Below are 17734 nucleotides of genomic sequence, written 5' to 3' on the forward strand. Positions count from 1 at the left end.
GAAATCCATCTTGAAGTTGAGCTCCTTTTTGATGAAGTCTTTGACTTTGTTGACTTTAGGGCTTCTACTTCTTCTTCTTCCTCTAGCTCGTTGGCCTTTCTGATGATGAGTCCGGTGAAGAGCAGTCTCGCTCTGATACCACTTGTTGGGATACTTTGGAGCTAGGAGGGTGAATAGCTTTCTCACTTCACTTCAATGATGATTTGTAGTGGAATAGACTCGAAACAAGTCCAATGCCTTGATTTACTTGATACCCACCTCAACCGAGGTGACTAGTCCAAGGATCCGACTCTCTCTCACACATTCACTATGAAAGAGCTCCTTCATGGAAATAATATAGAGACAGAGAAGTCTCATACAAGCTCACACACAAAAATACAAGAATAAGAACAAGAAGAAGCTAATACAATATGAAATATTACAAGATTTATAACAAATGAAATCCTAGCTTCTTTCTTCTTTCTTGTAGACACCTCTTGATGAACTTGGAAGTGCAGCAACACTTCACTCTAAACCTCCAAGAACTTGTGTGAAGTCAGTGAGAAATGTGGATGAGAGCTCTATAGAAACAATGCAAGCTAAAACCCTTTTCTAGGGCTCTTCGACCACCTTAATCAATTAAACCTCTCCTGAATCGATTACTGCAATCACCATGTCAGCAACCTGCTTCAAACGACTATATTTTTATAGCTTAATCGATTACCCTAATTAATTACGCATGCCTAATCGACTAGCTTAACTGATTAGACATGCTTCTGTTTGTGCGAGAATGGCCCATATATGATTAAACTTCTTTGCTTAATCGCTTATCATAGCTTCTGCTTCAAACATAAACATCTTAATTGATTAAGGCTTGCTAAATCGATTACCCAATTGATTCAGTTCCATTATGTTTCCATGATCAAACGGATTAAACAATTAAGGTAATCGCTTAAGTTATGGTAATCGATTAGCCTAATTGATTACCAAACCTTAACTTCTAAACCTAAGTCTAGGATTCCTTTACCTAATATCAGGTCAATCATGACCTATTAGGACTCCTCTTTGCCTAGCATCTGGTCAATCTTGACATGCTGAAACTTCTTTACCAAGTGTCTGGTCAATTCTTTGACCTACATTGAATTTTCTCATCGTGCCAAGTGTCTAGTCAATCTTTTGATCCACTTAGACTTTTCTCCTCGTGTTAAATGTCTGGTCAATCCTTTCACCCACTTGGAGTTTTTTCCTCGTGCCAAGTGTTCAGTCAATCCTTTGACCCAGTTAGACTTTCCACCTCGCGCCAAGGTTCTGATCAGCCTTGACACACTTGAACTTTCAATCACTAAGTGTCCGGTCAACCATTGACCCACCTAGATTCACTAATCAGGATTTTTCATCACCTAACTTCACTTACTAGGATTTTCATCTTCCTAGCTTTACTCACTAGGGCTTTTTACCTGTCTTCACTCATCAGAACTTTCCAACTGCCTAGCTTCACTCACTAAGGCTTTTCACCTAGCTTTACTCATTAGGATTTTTCAATTACCTAGCTTCACTCACTAGAACTTTTCATCTGCCTGACTTCACTCACTAGGACTTTTCATATGCATGACTTCACTCACTTGGAATTTCATACCAAGTGCCCGATCAATATTGACCCACTTAGATTTTCTTCTTCTACCAACCTTCCCATTAGTTTTGCCCTTACCTAACCTTTAATTAGGACTTCCCAGTCAAGTATCAAGTCAACCTTGACCTACTTGACTCTTCTTCATATCAAACTGGTCAAACCTTGACTAGAGGGGAATTACACCAACAATCTCCTCAAGCGGACAGTTGCACCTAGGGCTGTGCAAAAAAATCGGGAAACCAAAAATTGAACCGAAACTGATAGTTTACTGGTTCTGGTTAATCGGTTAACCGAATTTTACCGATTTACCGGTTCAGTTTCGATTTGGATTTTTCCTACCGGTTTAATCGGTAAACCGATAAACCGGTTAACCGGTTAGAACCGATAAACCAGTGAAGTCAAAATTGACTTCTGCATGTATAGTGGTGCAGATGGAGCAACAAATATGAAACTGTAACATGTAATTGGCACGTTAAGCACCAGTTGACTTTGATATTTACATCAGACCATATTTAGAAGTATATGCAGGATTCAAGGCAGAGTCTCGTCTTCATGGTGAAGATGCAAACCAACACTAAAGTCCAAACCGAGCACAGGCTTTGCAGAATGCTAGTTCTTCTACTGCAGCAACTGGGTCTTTAAATCACTCATCATTCAAAGACACAGACCCAGTAGACTCACGGAGTGCTTGCAACAATCATCTATATTTAGCTTAATACATGTGAGAAATCTGACAGTTAATCATTTTGCCTATAAAAAGGTCGAGAGGAAATGCCATCGCCTTACTAAGACGCAACAGCTACTATGTTGATCCAATGAAATACTTCTATCAAATAGAGAAGAAAAACAATGACCACACACAATGTTGGAATAGGGAAGGAACCAACAGTGCATAAAACTAATCCAGAGACTTAACCAGAATACTACAAATGACTAAGAACAAATTGGTCCATTGGCCGCATCAACCCAAACTAATAAGGAGATTTGAGAGCTTAAATAGATTTTGCATAGTAAAGAAAAAAATTAAAGCACCTCAAAGAAATAGTTGAAATGTACAAATCAAAATATTTTGTCCAAAAAATGTTTTGCTACTCAATCAATTAGAAAAGAACTAATAAGTGGATTATATCAAAATTATACCAGGAATAACTAGAGCATATTTGCACAAAAGCAGAATTGCATGATTCATCAGAGTAGCTGGATGATTTTGGTCTTTCAGGAGGAGATCTTGGAAGCATTTTGCAGAAAGTTTCAAATTGCCACTACAAGTTAATTAGATCTTATTACAAGATGTGCAAAAGAGGAACTGAAAAGTAATAGTTCAACAGTATAACACAACAGTTCAACGGTTCAACACAACACATGTTACACATTAAACATTGTCTCTTTGTCTACACAAATTCAAGATTTCTAACAGACACATATTGCCGAAAGATGAAGACTAGAATCATAATCACGATCAAAAGGGTTCCATGCTGAGGCCGATCATGGCCTACCCTACATTGCATCCACACACAACACATTTAGAATTTTTTAAGTGTTGATAGAATAGATACTACAAAACCTTCAACGAATTGACGATAAGCATTAAACAATGATTGACAATAGAATAGGTAAAATAAGCATTTTTATTAGATAAAACTTGTCTTTCACTTGATTCGCTTAATCACTTCTCAATTCTGCATAATGATCTTCATAGAGAGAAGCCGCTACAAATTATCGAAGAAAGTACAATACTTTTCTAATGGGTTCAATTCTACAACCAAATATATATGTTAACACCTTATTTCATATAAAACAACTATTACAAAAACTAAAATAGTCAAACATAATACCTGCTTCAAATTTTTGTAACTCTAATATATTTTCCTCAACTGTCATTGGAGACCCAGTAGCCCGAAACCAATCTTGAGCACAAATCAATGCTTGCACGATTCTAGGAGTTAAAGAACTCCTAAAAAAATCTAATACCCTACCTCCAGTGCTAAATGTTGATTCTGAGACTACCGTAGAAATTGGTATTGCAAGCAAATCGTGAGCCGTCTCAGAAAGTATAGGAAATCTTGCCTTGTTATTCCTCCGCCAAGATAAGATATCAAACCCTTTTGTGTATGGATGGTCTAGCTCAGCTAAATACCTTTGCAATTATGAAGTTGATTCAGTTACAACATTGACTTTCGATTTCTGATACTGCATTTCCAATCGATGTCTGACATTTTCTCTATTTCTTGCACAAACATAAGAATCTGTTGCATTTGAAACAGGAACATCTCGTGAACTTGAAGAAACAGAAGGTGATGATGAAGTCATAGAAGAATCTCTCGACCCATACAATCTCTTGTAATCATCATACATCTCCTCCATGGCTCATTTTACACTATCAAATAAGGTTCCACCTATATCCTTCTCATACATATTTGTAAGCATGAAAGAAAGGTATCCCAACTTTCGTCTTAGATCCATAACAGCAGTCATAAAAACAACTTTGTTCATCTTTGATACATCCCCCCAATACTTGTCAAATTTCTCACCCATAGAATATACCATTGCACTTGTGTTAAGATCAAGACTCTTCTTCAACTCTTTTATCAAACCATCAATTTCACTAATATGAGACACAAAATCATTTGAAGTGACATACTTGCTGGCAGAAACTTCATTAGTGACATGATAAAAACATTCCAAATAATCACATAAGTTCTTTGCATTATCCCAATCCTCATTAGAAGGCACATTATGATCATCTGCTTTTAGAGCTACTACCATATCACCATGCTTCTCAGCATAAGATTGAAAAACTCGAATATAATTTAAAGATGAGGAAAGCATGATGTATGTGGAGTTCCATCTAGTTGGAACATCCAAAGCAAGGTGCTTATTGTACTCAATGTTTTCAAGTAAAGCTGTTTCTTTGAATTTTTCAATCCTAGCAGGAGACATTTTAATATACTTTATGGTTGTCCTTACGTTCTCCACTGATTCATTTGTTATTTTCAACCCATCTTTGACAATCAAATTAAGAATATGTGTTAAACACCTAACATGAGACATCTGCCCCCCTAATATGTAATTAGGCCAATTCATAAATTTTCTTTTCAAATACAGAATTGTTGTGTCATTTGAACTTGCATTGTCACATTGTCAACTATCATGGTGAACACATTATTAATGTCTCAATCTAGCAAGAATTTATAAATCAATTCACCAATATCATTGCCTTTATGACTAGAGACAGGACAAAAATTCAAAATTTGTTTATGCATCTTAAAGTCAATATCAATAAAATGGGCAGTTAGGCACATATAACATTCCTTTTGTTTTGAAGTCCAAGTATCAGTTGTCAAACAAATCCTACCACTTTCATTTTTAATAAACGACTTCAATTTAGCCTTTTCTTCCATATATAACTTATAATAATCCCTAGTAACAGTAGACCGAGATGGAATAGAAAATGAAGGGCAAGCCACACTCATTAAGTATTGAAAACCCTTACCCTCCACAAATCTAAAAGGCAGCTCATCTACTATGATCATATAAGAAACAACATTTCTAATTGTGGGTTGATCAAATTTCCAAGCCTATAAATTGGCTTTTACTTTTCCAGACACCTCATCAACTTGTCTTCCAACAAAAGTTAATTAACTTTGTATTACCTTTAAGTCCTTTCTGTTGAGAGGATTATTTGGACACTTAGGAATATGTTGCCTCAGAGACGTAGTGCCATTTTTGCTTGGATCTACATAGTAAACATGACTGCAATGCAAACACCTTGCCCTTTGAATTCCATCATCTTTATCAATATAAGTTTCAAAATGCTCCCAAACGACTGAATGCTTCTTTCGAGAACCAACACTACCTCCAGCTCTTTTTCGTTTGCTTCTGATATCTTCAGTCGATCGCGAGCCAGAGCTATCGTCACTCTCAGTGTTCTTGTTAGATTCTTCAGTTGCCATTGGGTCATTCTGCAATATATTGAGCACAATTAATTCTTCATGTTGCTTATGTTTTGAAGTCCAAGTTTCAGAAAGAGTCAAAGAGAAAACAACAACATTTTCAATTCTTCTACTACGGTGAATCAGTGATAACGGTGCTACCTGTGTGGCTGTGACTGCTTCTACGCGCTCTAACAGAGTTGGTGACAATGACCGGTGGTAGCGTGGTGGCCTGTGATTTGATGAGATTGGAGCTTCTTGCTCCTTCTGCTTGGAAGAAGGTCGAACCATCGTATGTCGGCAACACAGTAGCACACCCACGCCGGCACAAATCGATCAACATAGTAGCACCAAATGGAGAGTGGCGTCATGGCGGAGACTGCTCTTGGACAACGTCGGCGACTCGACGTGTGCGGCGATGCCTCCCAATCGGCTAGGGCAGAAATCACGAATCGGCAGAGACGCGGTTGAGGAGAGAGGGTCATGGGACGGGAGGAGTTTTGAGTTGAGGTAATTAATTTGTATTAAAAAAAACCCAATAATTAATACCATTTACCCAGAAGAGTAAGTAAGAAATAAATTAGATTACGATTTCAATTTTCAAGTGCTGGCTAGTTGGAATATAGGTATATATATTATTATATATCAATTTGCTGTTGTTGGGTTTGTGGTCCTTGTGGATGCGGTTTGGTTGTGGCCAACCGGGCATAGTCAAATGGACTGGCTGGATATTAGGCCCATCCCATTGGTTCTCGGTTCGAACCGGTTAACCGATCGGAACCGGTTCAACCGGAACCGGTAAACCGATAAGGATATCGGTCGGTTAACCAGTTCTATATAACCGACGGTAAATCAGAATTAACCGGAATCGGTAAATCGATAAACCGGTTAACCGACCGATTGAACAGACCTAGTTGCACCTGTAATCTTCATATATTGTCAAACATCAATACTCAAACATTAAGATTCAAGCTTGTGCCAACTCAAATTTAGTCAAACTGGGCAACCTTGACCTAGGAAAATTGCACCAATAGTCCTTTATGTACCATTCTTCTTGGAAATTCTAACATCGTACCTTTCGTTTGCTTCGTGAATGTTTCTTAGCCTGCGACTTGTTAAATTTGTTAGTTTTAAGGAATTTACCAAATTTTCTTACCATAAACGCGACTTTATCTTTGTTAAGTGACGTGTCTGAATATGGTTCGCCTTTCTAGTTAGCCTCCAGTGCTAGGTTTTGAGCCGTCTTTTCTTCTTTATTTTTTAGAGAAGAAAGAATATCAAACATAGAGTTAGCCTTCAGTGCTAGGTTTTCTTCTAACATCTTGATTTATAAAGTTCAAACATAAAAAACAAATTTTCGAAGGTACTCACCTCGAGATCCTTAGAGATGTAAAATGAGTCAACTTCGATGTCCACTCAAGTGTTCTTGAAAATGCATTTAAAGCATATCTTAACAAATCTCAGTATGTTACCTTTTTTCCGAGATTCATGAGTCCGGTGATTATTTCTTTGATCCTCGAGTGTAGATTTATGATTATTTCATCTTCTTCCATTCAGAGGTTGCTGATCTAGTTCTAGAGCAGATCTCGTCTTGCGAGTTTCACTTCCAAGGTCCCTTCGTGCAGTTCCAGGAAATTTTCCCAGAGGTATTTGGCTGACTTATAGGCTCTAATCCGATTGACTTCTTGTAGTGGTAAGATGCTCAATAGATGGAATTTTGCCTTGCTGTTAGCCACAAAGTCGGTTTGCTTCTTCTTCATTCACAGATATTCTTCTTTGTCAGCTCCTTGCTGATCTTGAAGTCCTACAAAATCATATTTCATTATTAAAATTAAATCAAAATCTGTTTTGAAGGATACCTCTATCTTCTTTTTCTAAGTCGCGAACTCCCCCTCAAACTAAGGCGGATAGATTCTAGGTCCGACCATCACCTTTGTGCTTCAGTCGGTGGTTAATCTTTCTAAGGTGGTTGGGCTCTGATATTATTTGTTGGCGTAGGTAGGCCGGCAAGAGAGTGGGAGGGGATCAATTACCTAAAACCAGAGTTAAAGAAAAACAATTTCTTACTTTTTCTTAGCAAGAATTCACAATTAAATTAAACAACTAAAGACACTTAACATTAATAAAATAATAATAACTTAAAAGAAATAAGAAAGTCAAAATTTACTTAGTTACAACATACCTGGCTGTTAATCTAAGGCAGATGAAAGCACTAGAAAAATCTCTTTCGTTGAAGGCAGAGCAGCCTCTTACACTTTTTAATTGCTCAGAAAGATACTTGGAAATGAATACTGAAGTTGTTATTTAATTTCTAACTCTAGGGGCCTTTTTATAACTCCTGAAAAATCTTATTCATGGTTTGAAGACTTCTCCAAGATAGTCCAAGGGGCCTTCAATGAGATAAGTTTTATCACTGAAGATAAAACTTTATCTTCGACTTGAAGGCGTCTTCGACACTGTTGATACGAAGCGCCTTCCAAACCATTGAATGCGCCTTCTATGCGGTAGATCAGCCTTTTAGCTGATCTTTGTTCACGTAGGTGATGCTCTGGTTAACCAGAGTTGAGCTCACCCGAACCTAACTTCAACCTTCTCCTCGAGCAGGCTTCCTAACTGGCTTCTCATCCCTCAAACATCGCGCACGTCCTTCTAATCTACCAGTGTACTTTTCTACAGTACCTCTTCCCTCGGATGCACCAAGTTCGTCAACTCCTTTCCTGTGTCATCCTTATCGCAAGTTGCGTCTTCTGCTTGACTTCTTTTGCTCCTAAGTTCCGGTACATTTATACACGAGTCATCAAATAAACAAGACCTAACTTAACTCGGTTGACCACATCAAAACTACCACAAGATACTTACAGAATGTAGGTCCTAATCGAGGGTGACTGAGTTGAAGGAGTCTAGTGAACTGAGTCAAAGATGTCTATTGACTGAGAGGTAGGAGTTAGATGACTCAGCTGAAGGAGTTGAGTTGAGATGAAGGAATCTATTAAGCTGAGTTGAAGGAGTCTGGTAAACTGAGTCGAAGAGATATGTTAATTGAGCAAGAGGAGTCAGATGATCGAGCTAAAGTAGTTGAGTGACTGAGTTGAAGGAGTCTGATAAACCGAGCTAGAGGAGTCGAGTGAACTGAGCTGAAGGAGTCTCGTGAACCAAGTCGAAGAGGTCTGTTAACCAAGTCATAGGAAGGTGACTGAATATGAGGAGTCGAGTGACAACTTTGACCTCCACCTCTACTTAACTTTTGACTGAGCATCATCGACACTTGTTAATGCATGTTGACATGCAAGCTTAGAGAAAACTCAGATGTTAGGAAGTAAAGACTATCAATTAGAACCAACTTTAGGAGTATCAAAAATAAACTCGACCTGCTAATTCGATTCGATCCAAAAAAATTGGGTTAAAGTTTTTTGGGTTGGCTTAGGTTCGAGTCGGGACGGGTTGGATTCGGGTTGACTCAGATTGACTTGAATTTAGGATTTAGGATTTTTTTTGGATTAAATCAAATTTTATTTTGAAAATTAAGATGTTTCAATACATAAATACTAAATGTTAGTATAGCCATAATGAAATATTGAGATAGAAGTAAAAAATTATAAAAAAATAATAAAAAAATATTTTTATTTGGTCAGGCAAGTTATTCGGGTTGGTCGGATTATCTGGATTCAAGTTTGGATTTAGGATTTTTGAGTTAAGCTGGGGTTCGAGTTGAAATTTTTTTAATAATTGATTTCAAGCCAATCCGAAGGCACCCAATCCATCCTAATTGATGCCCCTAATTCACTCCGAGAGATGTAATTATGGCCACAAATAGTTACACTAATGATTTAAGTAATAGATATATTAACTAATGATTTTTTAATAAAATCATATTATATTAATTAATAGGTTTTAATTAAAATAAAATTAGGTGTAAATTAATTTAATTAAATTTACAATGCGTTTGATGAAATTTAAAGTTAATTTGTGTTATATAAATTATACACATAGTTTGAATCTTAATTATTGATAAATTTTTTTCCTTAAAGTTATACAAAAATGCTTGACTCTCGACAGTAATTAGGCGGTTTAAATTTTGACCCCACAATTTTTTTTTTCAATCTTAATTATGAAAAGTGAGAGGTTTAGTGAATTAATTTTCATATCTAGCTATATAATCTCGAAGTTTTATATTAAAAAACATAAATATTAAATTACTTTTCTTTAGAAAAAAACGCCTAGACTTGGCACAATTTTCTAATAAAATTTAACCAAATGTTGATTTAAAAATATTAATTACATGTGCAATACTCGTCGAGATAACTAATCCCAACAAATCTCGTGCCAACTTCGGTGCCATTAAATGCAAAATTCTAGTTTATTTCATCTAATTTAATGCGCTCGAATGCATTAAATTTAATTTTAAAAATTAGTATTAAGATTTTTTTTATTCAATTTTTAATTGTTCACATATATGGGAATATTTTTTAAATATTATCTCTCGCCATTATTTATTTCTTTTACTTTTGAAAATGTTATTCGAATTATTAAATTCTAAAAATGCGCAACAAAATCTTTATTTTTTTCATGATAAATTTGCCATAAATTAGTGGCATTTATCATTTAAGTCCAAAATAATTTGAAAAAGACCAAAGGAGCAAGTCACTGGCAAGGCGAAAGCGGACTTCACGCGCTCACTCTTCTGTTTTAAATCAGTAAATAAAGGGACTAAAAAAGAATACTAATTATTTTAATAATTGTAACAATAATAATTTGTAAATAATATTATTATATTTCCTCCTTTTCCTAATATTTTCCATTAAATAAACCTTCCCATAATGGCCGTCCATTAACAAATACATTTAATATTTAAACGCATCTTTCGAAAAAAATAATTCAAGTTATTTTTCATTATTTAAACCATTTTTAATTTCCATTTATTATTTTATTGAGTTTAATAATATTTTTCTCTTGTTATCTTCTCATGGTAATTGTATTTATTATTAATATAATTAATAAAAATTATAGTTGCTTTCTCATTTTCCAGCACTGTTCTTGCTTCGTCTTTCTCTTTCTCGCATCGGCTCCGGCGAAATCGGTGGGAAATTCAGTGTTTCTTTTTGTTGTCTATTTTTGGAGTTTTTTTGTTTCGGCGAAGATCATGGTGGGGAGCTGTCGCGGAGCTTGATGGTGCCCTAGGGAGTGGATTCCGGCGGTTGGTGGATCTCTTGTTCCGTTGGTTGCTGATCTGGCGGTGGCGTAAGGGTTGGGATTCCGGCTTGTGGTAGCATGGAGCTGAGGGAGGGAGGGGAGGGAGTGGTTCCTTCTCCGGCGGAGGTGGAAGCGGTGGCGGCTGTTGCGGAGGGGTCTGGGAGTTACCAGCAGCCGCCGCCTCCGCCTGCGACGTTGGCGCTGGAAGCAGATGCTTCGAGGGAGAAAAAGCCTGCTAAAGAGGTCGGCGCTGCTGCGGCAGCGGCTACGATAATGGCTACGACAGCTGGAGGTGTGGTGGGGCCTTCGGCGGCCGCAGGAGGAGAGACCGGGGAGGCTTCTGGGCTGGTGAAGAAGAAGCGAGGGCGGCCGAGGAAGTACGGGCCGGACGGGACCCCGCTGCGGCCGCTGAACCCGATGCCGATCTCGGCGTCTGCGCCGGCCGGCGTCCAGTACACTTCCGCGGCCGCGGTGGGGGCGGTAATGAAGCGAGGTAGAGGCCGGGCGGTGGGGTCGGTGGGGTCGGTGAGCAAGACATCTTCGCAGTTCAGTCTGCAGGTGGAGCATTTATCTTCAGGTGGTTTCCCTGAGCAAACAGCCATCGCAGGTACTCCTCGTCCTTTTTCCCCCTCCTCCGTCCCCTTCATCACTTTGTTGTTATCTGCCTTGTTTTTGCTTATTTTGTCCTTAGTTTGTGAAATCGATGCTCATACTTTTTGACCTAAAATCCAGCGCATAGCGTATGATCCCTGAAACTTCTCAGATCTATCTCTTTTTCCGTTGTCCTTTGGGTTCTCTCTGTCGCTACGTTGGGTCGACGCTGTGCGAGAAAGAAGGAACTTTAAGCAGTTCATTCTCATTTGATTTCACCTTGAAGGTAGCTGTCAACTAGGAATTTCAAGAAGCTAGTTCTTGATCTGCAGATGCGTTGACCTCCGGGTGTTGGATCTGACAGAGAAAGCGAGGTCAGTGTAGTTTAGTTGGGAATTTCAGGACCTGAACCTTAATGAAATCCATGGTCGTCTGGTATCTGTCATCCCAATTCCCATAACTGAAGAATAAGAGTTCAAGTGGGGCTGGATCATTCAATGTTGGGTTGAATGGGGGAATAAGTGCTGATGTGGGGTTGGACCAACTTCAAATGCTAGACGTCGTCCTGTAGGAAACTTGATTGAATACGGAGTTCAGTGAGCCTTGCTGAAACCTCATCCAGAATCAATTATTAGTGTGTCTCATGCAGAATCAATTATTAGCGTGCTGGCATACAGTTGACATAACCTAATAATGAGTGGGCATCAGAATCTTTTACTTTGCGTCCTTGTAGGAGCTCAGTTTTATCATGGTATCTAGTTCCAAAACTCTAGATTTTAGTCTTTGCTATCTTATCTATTCTTCTACTGAATTAGATTAACAACAGGTGACGAGATAAAAGGAAAAGTTCTGGTAAACAAATTGAGAAAATCTAATGAATAGTATCTTATGTATTCTTTTATTGAATTAAGTTAACTAGTTAAGAAATCTAGTGAATTGTTAGATATGTAATTGATAGCTGAAAATGTTTAGTTATATTTCATGTCAGTTGTTGATTTGTTTCATAAAGATTCATTCACTGACAGTCAGTCTTCTCTTCTCTGATACTGACACAGGGGAGATGGTAAACTGCTCTGCAGGTGCAAATTTCTCACCTCATATAATTGTTGTTGCTGCTGGAGAGGTATTGCTTTGTCTAACCTAGAATTAATTCTATCAGTTCGAACGTTACTGAAAAAAGAGTGAGTTGTATGCCAAATTTTACACTGAACTTTCTTGTACTGTAGTTCATCGCTATGAGTATTTTCAAGTCACAATTAGAGATGAATAAAATACATATTACTCTTTTGGACACGAGGAAGGATCACTGTTCTACTTTTAGTGTCAATGTTCTACTTATAGTGGCTAGAAGCTTATATGGTTACACAACAGTGTGAACTTTGGTTTTAAATTATGTAATTATTCTTGTTGTTCGGCTCTAATCTTAGTTTTTCTGGATGCGCTCGAGTTTCTTTTTGAGTGCATCATTCACCAAAACTTGCATGATAATTAGCTACAATTTTGCTTTATGTATGAAGAAATGCTAAATAGACAAGAGACTTAAATTTCCTTAGTTTTAAATTTTTAACATGATAGTTGATGCATCAAAGTTGTTGGTTCTCACCTAGAGAGAAAAAAAAAATATATCTATATATATTTATTAACTCAAAACTTGATCAATAAATGAGATCCTTTCCTAAACAACTATTTTTAAAAGTTTCAATTAATTATAAAAATTAATGACTCATAACTTTTAATGAATTAAATTTTTTATTGTGTTATTCTCCTCAACCAAAAATAACTTGATGGAGCAGTTGTGAAACCTAGGTACCTTTTTAACTGAGTCAAACAGTTGTTGATTTATTTCTTCAATAGTTGGCTTTTTGATGTCAATGTGTTTCCTTGCTTTATAAAAGTAGGTCGTGTCCTCTCTGATGGTGGGGGTTTTCATCATAATTGTGGAGGTTTGACAAATAATGAATATTCTAAACTTAAGATGTATAGTAATTTAAGAAAATAAGAGTACGAAATTCAATGAATAATGATGAAACATGTAGAAATAAAACAATCAAGAAATAATGTCAAAATAAATAGGTAATAAGATGGTGATAAAAGAATAATGAGAAAAATAAATAATGCACAAGCAATTAACCTACTCAATTAAACAATAATAATTTTCAAAGAAGGAACAATGTTACTGGGTTGATAACGAAGCTGTATGATTGCCATATGCTCTGTGGACTAAACAAAAAATTCATAAAATTATTCCTTCATTCTTCATAAATCAGAGTGTTGTGCAGTTTGGGAACATGGCAAATAATTTTTTTCCATTAATCTACTAGACTAAGAATGCTGAGATGAATGCATTCAAATTTACACTTTGACAATGATTCTCTTTAATATTACGTTCTAGCTAGTGACAGGGAAGGAGCCAAGAATTTCATATTAGGGGGGGTCGAAAGATGTGTGTTTACGTTGAGGAGAGGCAGCCATGTCGTCGCCCCTCCATTCGCCCCTCATTTGCCCTTCATTTCTATACACCTACATCTCTTACACTAAAAAATTGAGGGGGGAGGTCACCGCCATCACTCCCACCTTAGCTCCGTCCCTACAGCCACCATCATCTGCTGGCTAGTTTCCCAGATTCTAACCTAAACCATCATCTAAGCTAAGAAGCCATACCGATAGAGTTGCTGCACTTGCTTTCAAGACACCACTTGACCAGATACAAAATTTTGTACTGTCTCATAAGGGAAAAAAATATATATCGCAGCATCTTAGTGTATTTGTATTAACTATGAAAAGGCATAAACTTCTATTGTCCTGTATTCCTTAATTTTCTTGTTCAACAGACTTATATTTATCGCGTTGTTTTTTTCCCCAGGATGTTACTATGAAGATCATATCTTTTTCACAACAAGGACCTCGAGCTATTTGTATTTTGTCTGCTAATGGTATTATCTCAAATGTTACACTTCGTCAGCCTGATTCAAGCGGTGGTACATTAACTTATGAGGTATTTACGTGCTCTTCGTATGGAATTGTAGGATAAATAGTTTGGTCTTGTTTTTAACTATAAGCATTATTCAATGTAATGAAAGACATCGGTATGTAATGTTAAGAAGCACATGTTATGCGAGAAATTCAATTGACAAGTACCAAATGCATAACCATAGGCCCATAGCTTTACTTCAATGCTTGTAACTCATCACAATTAAGATATTTGTCTTTGAATGACTCATTTTTCTAGTGACGGTGCTGTTTCCTGTCAGATATCTGGTGAGTGCATCTTTTCAACCTAAACCATAATAGCTTATTTGCTAACGTAGCTTTTCATAAAATTTATGTGGCAGCTATGGTTGCGAACATATAACAGTAAGATTTGATTGTTAATGAAAATTAATATTATGGAGTTGATTCCTCTCGTGGATGTTTTCATTTCTACATGCTGTATTTTTCTATTTAATTATTTGAATTTATCCCCTTACACGGCATTAGTTCTTTCCATAATTTTTGGATCTCTTCAATGCAGCTTTGTAATTCGCCTATCAATTAATACACAGCAGTATTTTTGATCAACCACGACTTGAGTCAAATTTGCTAGGATGCATCATCTTTTTTATCTGCTGAAGGCCAAAGTCTTAGTTGAAACTTTGCAAATTGCTTCCAACATCTAGAATTCCTTCACTTAATTGTTTATACCTACAAAACCTGTGAGGGTCTCTGGTTTATTTTGTCTAACATGCTGTATACCAGGGCCGTTTTGAACTGCTCTCCTTATCTGGATCATTCATGCCAACTGAAAATGGAGGAACAAGAAGCCGGTCCGGCGGCCTGAGTGTTTCATTGGCAAGTCCTGATGGTCGAGTTATTGGCGGAGGAGTTGCTGGTCTACTTGTGGCTGCAAGTCCAGTGCAGGTTAGTTCTTGTGGTCTACTTGTTTGCATTGATAACTATTTTTCCTTAGCAAATATATTTTTAGTATTATGCTCTAAAACTATGTTTCCCAAAGCCTATCAATTCGAACATATGCCTTCTTGCTTGCTATTACATGTTGCAGATTTTATTGCATCTTCTTTTTGTGGTTGTATAAGCATTTTTCTTGCCCAGCTAAAAGTTTGATGATCTATCCATACAAAACTTACATCCTTCTGCTCTTACTTGTTAGGTTGTGGTAGGAAGTTTCTTGCCTAGTTTCCTGATGGAGCACAAAACAAAGAAGCCAGGACTCGAAGCTGGATCAGTATCTACACCGGCATCTGCAATTCCACTCTCAAGGACCAACATGGAGGAGGAAGCTTTGGGTAGCAGACAAGCACAGCCCAGTTCAGTAACTGCCAAGCCAGGTTCTTCGACAACACCAGGTTTTACAGTGGAAAATTGGTCTCCCCGGAGCTCCCCAATGGACATAAACATAAGTTTGCCTGGAGGGTGAAAACAAGAAGAAAAAGGAAAAAGATTTCTTGTCTTTTTTTTTTCCTCAATTGATAGTCATTTATTCTTCAACTGGAAATCGTCTCTACTGATCAGAACTAGGCATATATGCGTTGTCGAAAACTCCCTAATGTTTGTGTTAGCTTGCATTTGCTTCTATCGTCGCTGATGAACTTTAAGAGTTTGGTGTTTGGATTGATAGTTCCATAGCAAGTGATGCTTTCAGTAATTCCAATAATTTTCTCCTTTGTTTGGAAGAATTGTGTCATCTTCGATATGTTCAAGACTGATTTAAGAATGTTGATTGATAGGCTATATATTATGAATACTTTTCAATTTATTTTGACGCTCGGTAAAATTTTTTCATAAGATCAAATTGGTTACCTCGGGATGTGAGTCAGAATTTTCTAGAAACACATAACAACGGGAGCTTTTTCCCATTGTGGAGCTCTTATGCAAGAGAACAGCACTGTGAACACGGAGCCGTTTTTTTTTTTTTTTTTTTTTTAATATTAAATTCCTTTAAGTTTAAAATAATAAAATATTAAAAAAGTAAAAAAAAGTCGTGAATGTTAAATTTTAGTAGTTGAAAAACGTCTAATTTTTAGTCGTTCTCAATGGTCAATTTTTATTTTTTTATTTAAAAATTTATCTATAAATATATTCTCAATATTTATTTTTCTTATTATTTTCTTAATTCTCTACTTCTTTCAACTATAAAAATATCTTGATTTATTTTAAATGATTGAAAATCTAGATTGATTTATACTTCATAAATTCTAGAGAAATGAATTGATAGAAGATACGAAGGATATAGCTGAACAAAGAATGCTCCGACTATATGAGCAGCGACAAATGATACATTAAAAAGTTCAAAGTTCTTCTGATAGAACACAGAGGAGAAGGCATTTGAATCGAGATTATAAAGTCAGACATGCTCAATGTAGGACCCGTGCGGCTGACAAGAGGAGGTGAATTATCCTGCAAATAAAATCAAACAGTTCGCTTCCTTTTCAAACTAAATTAGAGAAACATTTGTTTGTAAAAAAAATAAATTAAAATAAACTAATTAATAAAAGAAAGAGGCACAGAATTTATTTGGTTTGTAATCAGAAGATTGCTAATCCAAGACTATGAAAAGCTCACTAGAATTCTCCTTCGGACGGAGTAGCCTCTTATAATGTTGACAGCTCACAATCAAATTAGTAAAACAGAAAAGTAATTCGAGTACAAATGTTGTTTTCTACTATTGAGACCAGGACTCTATTTATAATCTGTTGGTCAGAAATAACCGTTTGTTGACGTGGCAGCCCCGGGCGCTTGGAAGGGATCCGAGTGTCTGGGCATAGATAAAACTTTATCTATCTCGCAACGGTTCTCAACAACTTGCAATAGATCAACCTTATCTGGTCTGGGCGCTCGGACCTCTTCGGGCACTCAGACCGTGCTGACACGGCCTATTCGAAGCCTTGTCAAGGGAGGCACCCCGAGGCTGCCCCAAGGGATTTGGGTGCTCGAAGTAATCCGGGTGCCCGGAGCGTCCGAGTGCCCAGAGCATCCGGGCGCTTGGAGCTCACCAGGCGCCTGGAGCAGTCAACCTCTATTGATTGCTTGTTTCTCCTCCATTCCGGCTCCGTTCGCTTGGGTGATTTCGACTATCCGAAATAGGGCTCACCCAAACCCATGCCCCGACCTTCTCCTCAAGGAATCTTCCGCTTCGACTTCTTGTCCCTCAGAAACACCGCGCACTTCCTTCTCGTCCACTAGCGTACTCTTTTGCAGCACCTCGTTCCTCTAACGCATCGAGCCTGTTGACTCTATCTCGTGTCATCCTTTTCGCTAGTTGTATCTTTTGCTCGACTTCTTATGCTCCTAAGTTTCTGCATACTTAGACACAAGACATCAAACATACACAAGACCTAACTTAACTCGGTTGACCATATCAAAACTACCTCGGGGTACTTACAATCTCCCCATTTTTAATGTGCATCAACCCGAG

The 17734-nt window shown here is 37.4% G+C and overlaps 1 protein-coding gene across 1 annotated transcript; it reads left to right on the forward strand.

Moving 5' to 3' along the window:
• The first annotated feature begins 10544 nt into the window (after positions 1–10544).
• LOC121992086 (AT-hook motif nuclear-localized protein 1-like) lies at positions 10545–16016 on the forward strand. The gene is made up of 5 exons (XM_042546225.1): positions 10545–11338; positions 12378–12445; positions 14186–14317; positions 15058–15219; positions 15470–16016. The coding sequence occupies exons 1-5, from the start codon at positions 10810–10812 to the stop codon at positions 15734–15736; spliced, it is 1158 nt and encodes a 385-aa protein (XP_042402159.1). The 5' UTR covers positions 10545–10809; the 3' UTR covers positions 15737–16016.
• Positions 16017–17734: the final 1718 nt, after the last annotated feature.

The sequence above is a fragment of the Zingiber officinale genome, chromosome 6B (genome assembly GCF_018446385.1).
Source record: "Zingiber officinale cultivar Zhangliang chromosome 6B, Zo_v1.1, whole genome shotgun sequence".
NCBI lineage: Eukaryota > Viridiplantae > Streptophyta > Magnoliopsida > Zingiberales > Zingiberaceae > Zingiber > Zingiber officinale.